Source organism: Pistacia vera, unplaced genomic scaffold, assembly GCF_008641045.1.
Source record: "Pistacia vera cultivar Batoury unplaced genomic scaffold, PisVer_v2 Contig82, whole genome shotgun sequence".
In the NCBI taxonomy this organism is placed as follows: Eukaryota; Viridiplantae; Streptophyta; class Magnoliopsida; order Sapindales; family Anacardiaceae; genus Pistacia; species Pistacia vera.
Genome location: NW_022196690.1, coordinates 1 through 11,675, shown reverse-complemented (window position 1 = coordinate 11,675; position 11,675 = coordinate 1). Strand labels below are relative to the sequence as shown.

The 11,675-nt window shown below is 35.3% G+C and overlaps 1 protein-coding gene across 1 annotated transcript; it reads right to left on the bottom strand.

Moving 5' to 3' along the window:
* Window positions 1-75: 75 nt before the first annotated feature.
* Window positions 76-3,992, bottom strand: LOC116117613 (ankyrin repeat and zinc finger domain-containing protein 1-like). The gene is made up of 7 exons (XM_031403634.1): window positions 3,571-3,992; window positions 2,493-2,947; window positions 2,202-2,316; window positions 1,285-1,956; window positions 971-1,048; window positions 689-793; window positions 76-511 (listed from the first exon to the last, which is right to left on the bottom strand). The coding sequence occupies exons 1-7, from the start codon at window positions 3,898-3,900 to the stop codon at window positions 236-238; spliced, it is 2,031 nt and encodes a 676-aa protein (XP_031259494.1). The 5' UTR covers window positions 3,901-3,992; the 3' UTR covers window positions 76-235.
* Window positions 3,993-11,675: the final 7,683 nt, after the last annotated feature.

Sequence of the window (11,675 nt, the reverse complement as noted above, 5' to 3'; positions counted from 1 at the left end):
GATTTCCACAAGAATTAACCGGAATTTCAAAACCTATTTCAAAACCTTACTAGACGAATAACAAGTTTAGTTCCCTGGCAAACTCAAGCATCATCCTTATATGTAAAGATTATGTGGCAAGAATATCATGCCAAGGCAAGCAAATGCTCTAAAATGTCATATAAATGAGCGACGCAATGATACGTGAGTGAAAAATAATATTAAAATTACAAAATAAATTCTGAAATTGTTTTCATTATCCATCCTCAAGGATCTCTCTGTGTACATGCATGCACGATGAGCTGCAGTATTTGTAATTATACCTGTGAAAAGGAACTTTACCGGCTAATGATGCACCACAACATGAGCAGTTAAAGTCAGTTGCTAACCCTGTTTTGGTTTGTGAAGGGCTTGCTCCAGTGGTGGTTGGACTATTGCCTTGAGTACTGAGGGCAGCAGCTGCTGCCATTCTCCTCTCAGCAGCAGCCGCTCTTTTTTCTCTCTCAGCAGCCTGTCGTCTCTTCAGTTCCTCCTGGATTTTATAAATAAATGTAAAATACATAAAATAGTGACCAAGTGTAATAGAAAGAGAGAACATGAGAGAAAAAACCAGCAACATTTAAAATAATACAACAAAATAAAAAATTAAGCCAACAAACTATGTGAAATTGTAGCCATCACAGCACCGCGGGAAAAAAATTAATCTAACCTCTTCAGAGATGCGTGATCCACCAGATTGTCCTTTTATAACTGCAGATGGTGTTGAGCGGTTATCTACAACTGCTGGAGCATTTTGCGACAGGGCAGCCTCAGCCTATGTATTCCCGTACAAAGTTGAAATCAGAACAGTGGTAAAGGAAACAAAAAGCAAGATATGCACAATGGACAATATAAAACTTAATTAATTAATTAGAAATTCATTGCATAGAAAAAAAGCACATATGTTGAGGGACATTACAAAATATCAGAACTAGGATTGTAGAATGTTTACCTGGGCCTTCTTTTCTCTTGCTCTACGTAATTTCTTTAATTCTTTAGCTCTTGCTTTGCGCTTGGCATCTTTCTCTGCCTAAACAACCACACAAAATGGTAAACCATCAGAGATTCTTCTCAAATGCAAACTCAGATTAGTCAACAATATGCCTTATATTTCCTTGCTTCACATAATAATCTCAATTATTCATTTTAGAATAACTGATGAAAGATCAACCAAATCAAACTATCAGCCACTCACACATATAGATGCATCGAGAACACAGGCAGGTGAGAAAAACTTTTGATAATGAGGAAGAAATAAAAAATTACCTGTTTAGCAGCTTGAGATTCCTCCATTTCTTTTGTCAATGCACTAGGTACTTTAGCAGCATGCCAATCCCATTTATTAAGGTTTGAGGACATGAACCGTCTAAAAGCATTCCTAACTTCCTTATCACCAGCCAGCATATATGGAGTGCGTCCCCTTTCATCTTTGATGCAAGGATCCAAACCCTGTTCTAGGAGCTCCAAAACCTTCTGAATGTTGCCAGCCTGTGCTGCTTCATGTAAAGCTGTTGATGTGCCAATAACTTCATTTTCACTCTCACTTGACATACACTGTTCATCAATTTTTTTGCAGCTCAAAGCTTCAGAAGTTTTCTTAAAATCTAAGTTGTCCCCCAAGTCCTCTTTGCTGGAGATTGGGACACTATTGCTAATGGAGTCGGCACTTAAATTTAATTCCTCATTAGTGCATGGTGAAATATCCTTTTCATCCACTTCATAGGCAACTTGTGTCAATTGCTTATATATACGCTGTGTTTCCTTGAAAGTAGGCCTCCGAACAGTCAATGGAACATTTTGAATAGCACACCTCTGATGACTAAAATATGGTTTATCTCCATTAAAAAGTAGTTGACGATTTGTTGAAGGAGCATAAACGAACACACAAATGGATGCATCAAAATAACGCTTCCAAGATGTAAGAAGTTCTTGAATGTCCTAGAATATTAATAAGAATATATTCAGTAACTTTTAAGAATCAATTTTAACAGGACATATGGGTCCATCTTTTTTCTTTTTTTGGCACAAGAGAAAATACATCGCACAAGTCTTACACTATATTTTTCCTTAAAGCAAATCAATTAAAGTGTATCATAATTTGAGTCATTGAAGGTGTAAAATCAGTGGTTTCATAAGCAAAACTTAAAACCAGAGTTATATGACTATTACATAGAATTTGATACCTTCTTTAAAGCAAGTTCGTTATGTCGTCGAAGAGAAGCTCCAGCTGAATGTGCAGCCCTTCCAGTTGCATCCTTTGATGACTGTTTCTTACCAGCCTTGGCCCTCACAACGTATCTAAATGGCAATAAAAATCATTCAAGCATACTGAAAACAGCACCAAAAAAAAACACACCTCATATCTCATAAAATTTAAAGCAGAAAAAATGAGATAAAATGATTAAATCAATGTTCTAGGGTGTCATTTCCTTGCAGAAATAGAATGCTCAAGCTGTAGACTTATATGTACCAACCTGTGGAATGTTTTGTGAGTCACAACCAAGTTACCATCAAAAATGCTGCCAGCAAAATGACCACCTCTTGCAAGTAACACAACCCTAAACTGAGTATTATCTCTAGGCTCATGACTCAAAATCTTCAATCTCTCAATCACTTCACTCTCTCCCAAGAACCCATTGTTATTGACAGAAATTGCTTTATCATTCTCATATGAAACACTTTCAGACTCATTCAATAGCAAACATTTCCAAATGGAAACTCGCTCTCCGCTCTTAAGATAGATAAACAACTTCTTCCAAACACTTTCAACCAATTCCCCATGTCCATCATTGTTGCGGTGGGGTACCTTATCAGTTTCATCTTCAGATCCTGATATACTAGAAACATCATAGTCTTTAAGAGAATCAGATGTCAATTCGTCAAAATCTTCCTCTTTCACAATATCCTTACCAGCAAGGGTTAGCTTTACCTATAATTGGCATAAAATCAATTAAGGTGCAGAACATATTGCAGCAGACAACAAAGATAACCATTTATTTTCTTTATGAATATTTTAGTAAAATTATATATATATAACAGAAAGATACAGAGATATCCATGTGGCACATGAAATAATTGGAGTTTATAATAATGCAAAAGAATTAGTATCACAAATTTTCTAACTTTTTTCCCATTGAAACTTCTAATTAATTAGAAAAACAAAGACTGAAATAAATAAGAAAATATTTTTTTTGTACATAACAAAGATTTTTTACTTATGTGTCCACTAATCATCTCTAAAGGTGAGAGAAAAATAATTCAGTTCTTAAATGTACAATTCTATGACTCAACTAATCCAATCAATTCCATCATGACATAGAATAATTCCTGGCAAATAGGGAATGCATAGATGGAGTTGCACAAAATTGTTTCACAAATACACTTTGTAGTAAATCCATCATCTCCAATGAAAAAAAATTTAAAAGCCAGAGATAGGCCACATTAATTCATATAATCAAACCAAATCTCTACGTCAATGTCGTATGAGTTCATAATAAGCTAGCTTGAAATTTGAAATAAAAAACAGAGATAAAAACAAGAAAATGTTCTTACATTGAAACGATGAACATCGGATTTGAAGTGCTGACGCTGGTCCTGAAGAGACTCGAACTCCGTCTTACAAGTATTACATGTCCATCTGTTTAAACCGACACCTTGTTTGGAGTTTTTGTCTTCTTCAACATAACCATCGGTGTCGTCAAGGGTTTTGTAAGAGGAATCCTCGAAGCTGGTTTCGTACTCTGATGATAAAGTTGTAGAGGGAGATAGTAAACGACAAGATTCGAAGAAGTCCGGTGAGAGGTCGAAAATTGAACGGTGTCGTTTGTCTTGTGGAGTGGTAGTTGTCGTTGAGGTGGCGTTGATGAGGGATTCGGTCGACATGCTTGTCAACTATATTTCCTGTTCCGCTTTGGTGATAATTTTGATTATAAACATCACCCGACGGAATTCAGTAAACGACGTCGCTGCGTGTGAGACCTATGAAAACGGTTGCCTAATTCTGCTTGTAAAACATAGGGTGACGTCGTTTTATCCACTTAATTTTTAGTTTTTACTTTAGCCTCTTTCGTGTTATATGATACACATGTATTAAACTATCATTTCCAACCAAAAGAATTTCCAATTATTATCACTATGTTAAACCCTTAAGCCCTGTCGGCCCAATATTGCTGTTGGGCCAGAATTATTGGGTTTGCTTGTGCCCCAACTTCAGACATTTATGAAGTTCAGTTATGCGGAGAAGGCATGCGCCATTTATAATTTAGGACTGTAAATGAGCTGAGCTGGCTCGCGACTCGGTAAAAGTTCGTTTAGAGCTTGGCTCGATAAGGCTCAAGTCGACTCCACTCGAACTCGGTTTATTAACCGAGTCGAGTTCGAACACAGTGAAGCTCGACTCGTGGTCTCGTGAGCTTGGTCCGGCTCGCGTAAGCACTGTACACTTACATAGGGTGCTTTGGTGATTTTTTTTTAAACTATTAGGTATTAAACTAATATTTTTCAGTGAAAAAAGTTTAAAAAAATTACAGTTTCCCCCCCCCCAAAGTGCAAATTCTTATAACACGATACACCAAAATGTCAAGTCAATTTCAGTTCCCAATCCCAGTTGCCCTAAATCCAAAATCGCAAACAAAGACCCCCAAATCCCAAATCGTGAACCAAACACTCTGAAATAGGTAATCTCCGTTGCCATCTCCGATCTTGGCAACTGGAAAAGGAGGCCCTGTGATGGCAGCTTTGACTCTATTGTGACATTTTCATACCTGTTGCCGGTGATTCTGTTCATCTTCTAGCCCGTTGCACAGAATCTGAAGTTTCTCTATATACACACATTGAAAGTTTTGATTTTCCTCATTTTACCATTTGAGATGTGAACTTTGTCGATCCTCCTAGGTACTTTAGCATCCAAATATGAAAAGCTTGGAGGTGAAGTGAGATGGATGGTTAAGCCTGATAAGGTCACTTGATCTCTTAGTTCTTGTTGTTCTTATTAGTAAAATTGTCTAGTTCTTTATATTTGTGGATGTATATCATCCTATGCGTGCAGTTGACTTTCCTTTTACGCTTTACTAATATTTCATCAGATAATATATAAATTAGCAATGAACATGGTTGGTGTGGATGCTTCTGATTCTGTTGTCGTGGGTGTTCTCTTCACCATGATATTAAGGGAGCCAATGCAGCTAGAATCCAGTCAGTATTTACCACTGGAGGGATCCGTGCAAATGAACTCGGACTCAACGGTTTTGGAGAAGTTGCAGATTTATCTTCTGTCCAAACTCTTGCATCAAAATATGATGCATATCCATCATACGTGTTACTAGCATTCATATGGTAAAATCTTATCATGGTAAGCACTCGAAAACTCAAGATTTCATCATCATTTAAATTCTTATTTTCATGTTTAACTTTACTTCTTCGACTTTGAGATGATGGTTAAAATCATTGCTAAATCTCAGTGGTAATTGATTTTTAGGAACGCATGAGTGAATTCTTGTTCCCAACTGTGGCAATTTTTCTAGAAATGGTGATTTGATCGAGCTTTATCGAGCTCGAGCTCGCCAGCCGGCTCGAGCTTGACCGAGCTCGAGTTCGAGTCTCAATTTTGAGGCTCGTCAGGCTCGAGCTCGACACTGTTGCAAATGAGCCGGGCTCGATAAGCCAAAAGCTCGGCTCGTTTACAGCCCTAATTTATATATATAGTCATCATGAATAATTATTTCATAAGGATAAAATCCAATGTAATAGTTTTGAACTTGCCGTCAAAGATTCGAAATTCACTCCTAGCCCAGCAAAAATGATATGCTTACTATTGGTTTTTACTAACCAGTATACAACATGATCTAGCATCCGATGTGATGATGTCAACTCACTTGTCACGTTAGATAGTTCCAACAAAAAAAAAAAAAGAAATTCAATCACCTGAAATTTTGGCTTCCAAAACTTTGCTTCCCTAATCCTCTTCTCCCCTAAATCACCAGTCACCACTCATCTAGAGTTCACGCGATTCAAGCCAATTACAGTCCTCTCTAACACCGAAAATCAACCCCAGCACCACCTTTCACTTCACCGACCTCCTCTAAGAAAAACCCCTGCCATCCCCACCGAAGATTACCCACCAATCGCTGGTCGCTAGGGGTGTTCAAACCGGTTTGAAGGGAAAACTGGTTTTTCTTTTTTTTTTATATATAACTTTTTTTTTTTTTAATTTTTTCTTAAATTAAATTGTAAATATAAACAATCATATCCAAATAAAAATTAAACATCATACATATCCATTGATCACATCTACAATCATTAAAAATTGATATAATAAAATCCGAATGAAATTATTTTTTTATTTTAATATATAAATAATATATATATATATATAGTATATAATAATATATATATATATTGTTTTGTAAAACCGGTTTCAGTTAACCGTTTTTTATTTTTTCCCGAACCGAAAACTTGGTTTTTTGAATTTTTCGAACCGTAACTGCACCGGTTTTTCGGTTCGGTTTTTGCATTTTTTTAACACCCTTATCGATCACTGCTCATCTAGGGTTCGCGAGATTCAAACCAAATTCTGGTCAATTACAGCATCGAAAATCTACCCCGACGGTATCTTTCACTTCACTGGCCTCCCCTGACTAAAACCCCTATCATCCCCATTGAAGATCACCCACCAATCGCCGACCATCACTCATCTAGATCCCCTTAAGCACTTTCATCCTTTGTACTATGGTCTTTGGATAGCATTCTTTTCGGCCTGGATGCCCATCATGCTGGTGCAAAGGGTTCTAAGAAGGTCGTGCAACAAGCTTCATCAAAATCCCAGGTAAAACTTTCTGCCATGGATGCTTTCGCTTATATCTATCTTTGTCTTTTTATGCAGGATTTTGGTGGATGGTTATGTATAACTGCAGTACCAATGATTGCCTATATTTATTATCGTTTTGTTGCCTAATAGCTCATTTCTCTTATCTATATCTTTAATCATGTATTCTCTCCTAAGATTAGGTGAGAAAAATTTTAAAGATAGTCCTTTTTGTTAAAAAAAACAGTATGTGGTTTTATTTTTTGAATTTTTCTTAATGCAATCTACTCATGTTTGTGACTTTTGTTGGAGTGCTACTTTCATAATCACATCAATTATTGGATTCCACCTTGGATCAATTTAAAGATTAACTTTAAAGGGTTTTTTTAATTTTTCTTAATGCAATCTACTCTGTTATGCCTTCTCCTTTAGATGAAGGTTAGAGGATGCGGCTGATCAATTATGATTAACTTTCACAAACGTGAGCTGATTGGAACATCATTGGTTATTCTCAATCTACCTGTCATACACCACAATGCTTTTTGGATGCAAGAAGTTTTATCTTCTTCCATTGAGGCCTAAGCTAGGTGTCGCCAATTCTGCACAATTCTCTAATAAGATGATAATCACTTATAATGAGAGATGAATAACTGGCTGCTAGGATCGACAATTTTTGGCTTTGATATTATTTGCTCCAAGCGATGTTTATGGCTTTTAAAATTAGCTGGACTGTTTGATAGATTTATAATTTTATCTTTTTATTATCCTTGCATTTAGTTTATTTGGAGTGTTTAATATCTTATGGTGCCTATTTGTGATGATTTTTATGTATAAGACATTTGTGGTTAAGAGTTAGTAAAACATACTTAAAATTAGAAGTTTCTAGCATTTTTACTTTTGGATGTTTTGGGCTGTTTGCAGATTTTTGATGGACTTGGAGTTATAGTTTCATTTTTGGACCATCTATGAAGTTAAAGTAGACATCTGAAGCTTTCCAAGTTGGGATGGCACGTCCAAAGATGACTTCTTTTGGGCCTCCAATTGTTGGTGTAAAGTCAGAGCTGAAAACTGAAATCGAATCCTAATTGGAGTAGGATATTTGTCCGACCACTGGAGTTTTCGAAACTCAAATGAGATGATTCAAAAGCCCAAATTCAAGTACACATCCTGAACTACAATTCTTATGAAGGGGCTGAAGTTTAGAAAGCTCGTTGTCCTATACAAAACTGGCCTGGAAGTTACGGCTTCAGCACAAAAGCTTTAATCCTTAGCTGATTTTGATTATTTTTGTATGATTTGTATAAAGACTTGGTCCAACTTCAAGAGAGAGTTCAATACAAGTCTGGAGGGCTGGAAATTCGTGTGTATGAGCTGGAATTTCACTTGCACAAATTAAGGGCAGGTTTGAAGAGAGAGAAAGAAGTGTTTTTCTAAAAGAATTTAGTTATTTGCCTTAATTTTAAGAGTTGGCTTTTAAAGGGAAGCTTTTATATGTTTCTTAGACATATACAAATAGAATTTTTAGGCTGCTAGGGTTTTGGGGGTTGGAGACAGAATCATTGTTTTAAAAACCGAACCATTCTTTGATCCGATCAAGAGGTCAGTTTCTAGGTTGATCGGTTCAATCAGTTAGACCGATCGTTCTGACCAGTATTCAACATATAGATCTCTAAATAATTTTTTCAGTCTTTATAAGTTTAAAAACCCACAAATTTACTCTTAAAATTTACACGAGTCCCTGTATATTTGAAATACCTTGTAACTTTTATTATTAATTATTTTTCCTCTCTCCCCATCATTTTCATCTTTCTTTTATTTCCTCTCTCCCCATCACTTTCATCTTTCTCATGTTTGTCTCTTTCTCCCCGTCACTTTCTTCTTTCTTCTATCCATTTGCCCTTTTTCCAGTAACTTTTTTCTTCCTTCCTCTTTCTCTTTGTCTCCTCTTTTCTTTCCTCTAATCTTCTTCCTTCCTCTATTCTTCTTCGTCTCCTCTTCTCTTTCTTCTTCCTTCCCCTCCCCTTACTTCTTCTTCTTTACATGATAGATTTTAGAGTAAGTGAAGAAGAATAAAAGATGAAAATAGTATTGAAATGAAATGAAATGAAGAATACTTGCTGGCTCAATGAAATAGAGAATAAAACAATACTGCAAATCTGGTTTAGGAATTAGGGATCAAATTAACTCCAAAACAGTGAACCATTTAAAACTCCAAACTGGTTAGACCGGCGGTTTTTACTATTCTATCGGTCTATTACCAGTCCAAAGCAGGTTTATGTTATTTTCGGTTTTTATGTTAACTCAAATCGGAGTTAAGGCCAGGTCCCGGTCGGACCGGCCTGTCCGATCCAGGTTTAAAAACAGAGGACAAAATGCAATTTTATTTTTCCTTTCATCTCTTCATGTCGAACTTTGTTCAGTTTGATCGATTCAAGGAAACTCCAATCCAATTAGCATAATTGTGAGACTTTGTTCTTAATCTTAGTTATACTTCTATTCATATATCTCTGTTTCTTTGTTTTATTTATTATAGTTGCATGATTTAATTGATTAAAGTGGCCTATTAATTGATTCATTGTGTGATTAATTCCTAAACTGAATTTGTAATCCGTAATTGTTATAATATTAAGTTAGAGTAGTAATTAAGAAAAACAATTGTGATCCAAGCTTTTGTTGATTGTTTAAAAGAAACATGGAATGAATTAAATAATCTAACGCTTGTTCGATTGTTATTCATCTTTAACTACTTCCTAATTTGTAATGCTATTAGTAAATTCATAAGGATTGTGTAATACCAAGTGGTTTATTGATAAGAATTAATTTGTGTGCTGGGCTCAAATTAATGAACTTAAGGAAGATAAAGATTGTTTGGCTTCTTGATAATTTTTGGTTAAATATTCAATTAAAGAATAATATATATTAGAAGTTAATGATCATTTTGCAATCGTGGGTAATTTTCCCTAATCCCAATTTTAATAACTTAAATCTTCTCTCCCAAATCTCAATCTTAATAACCTAAATCTTCTCTGCCAAATTAATTCATACCCAAAACCCAAATTACCCATCCCGAATTTGAGAGTTTGAACCGCCGGCTACAACATCCATCGTTGTCGTCGCATTTGTCTCCGTCGCTGACCAGTGAGAGTTTCTTTTGAGTGGTAAGAGCTTACTCACTCAATGGTCTCTCTTACTTGTTTGCTGTTATTGGGAGAAGTGGAAAATTGTGACCTGCCATTTCAATAATACATTACTTAAATGCCAATCCAATGTGAAAATGTTTTAAGATTCATTTACAAGCTAGAGTTTGATTTATTCCAAAGACAGCTCACAATAAATTAAGAGTGTAAAGGTAGCACAAACAAGAATTAAGCAATTGAAATGGTCACAGCTTAGTATCTCAAAATTATAGGTTCACTCTACAACTTAAACTCCAATATAGAGAGGGGAAAAAAAACTTAGCATTTAAACGATAACAAAATCTAATGAGATGCGTCTATTTAATTGCAAACCAACCGCAATGAATGACTATAAACATGATCAACAGACCTATCACAAAATAAAATTTCCCATTATGCACAAACGAACATATATATACTTTAAACAAAAATAGCAACAGTTCAGCTAATTTTAAAAGCCATAAACATCTCTTGGAGCAAATAATATCAAAGCCAAAAATTGTCGATCCTAACAGTCAGTTATTCATCTCTCATTATAAGTGATTATCATCTTATTAGAGAATTGTGCAGAATTGGCATCACCTGGCTTAGGCCTCAATGGAAGAAGGTAAAACTTCTTGCATCCAAAAAGCAATGTGTGTATAACAAGTAGATTCCAATCAGCTCACGTTTGTGAAAGTTAATCATAATTGATCAACCGCATCCTCTAACCCTTCATCTAAAGGAGAAGGCATAACAGAGAGTGCAAAGCACTCACTTCTAATTGTTAAAGGTTATCTAAATTGAAAATATCAAATCACTGATTATAAATTCAGCACTGGAACATCCTACCATGAAATTTAAATTCAAAGCTTCAGAACAACAATGAAAGATCTATTATAGAAAGGTAAGCTCATTGGTTATTAGAAATAGACAAAATTTTGAAATGATCAATTGTTGTATTTATCATTAAAGTTGACAATCATAAATTGGTTCTGAAATATGGCAAATGTAGGCTCCGTTTGGTTCACTTTTTCACACTTTTTATAAAAAATTTTGGAAAAAAGTTAAAAAAAAAAAATTGAATTGGGCGGGTATTACGATGTGGGATTTGGAAATAAATAAAAATACCTCTTATGTTTGTTTATTTACTAAACACCCCCCTATGTTTGTTTATTTACTAAACATCCCTATAATAAAACATTAAAAGTTAACAAAAAAATCCCCAACCCACCCATTAAATATGGACAACCGGCCACCACCGTCGGAGGGTGGCCGGAGTCGTCATATCGGCGCATGACCGGCTGGATCTTTTAAACAATCACAGAACGTAACACTACATTAGACTATGTCTTCTATACAAAAATCACTACTCTCATAAGTTTGACTATGTCTATATACATTAGAAGTAACACTATATTTCTCAATTCATCTTTCAATTTGCCCTTGTTGGACAAAAATGCCAGCATCACAGAACGTATTGCATGACAAAATCACAGTTCTTACTATTAACAAACCAGTTTCTTAGGTTAAAATAGAAGAAACCCTTGGAACCTACTAGCAACATTCTTCAAAGTTAATCTTTAAATTGATCCAAGGTGGAATCCAATAATTGATGTGATTATGAAAGTAGCACTCCAACAAAAGTCACAAACATGAGTAGATTGCATTAAGAAAAATTCAAAAAATAAAACCACATA

Excerpts from the sequence above, each read along its gene's own strand:
- LOC116117613 (XM_031403634.1), bottom strand. The coding sequence starts at position 3,900 with ATGTCGACCGAATCCCTCATCAACGCCACCTCAACGACAACTACCACT. Across the intron at positions 794-970 it reads CAAGAGAAAAGAAGGCCCAG|GCTGAGGCTGCCCTGTCGCA; the intron begins GTAAACATTCTA and ends GGGAATACATAG. Across the intron at positions 512-688 it reads GATCACGCATCTCTGAAGAG|GAGGAACTGAAGAGACGACA; the intron begins GTTAGATTAATT and ends TATAAAATCCAG.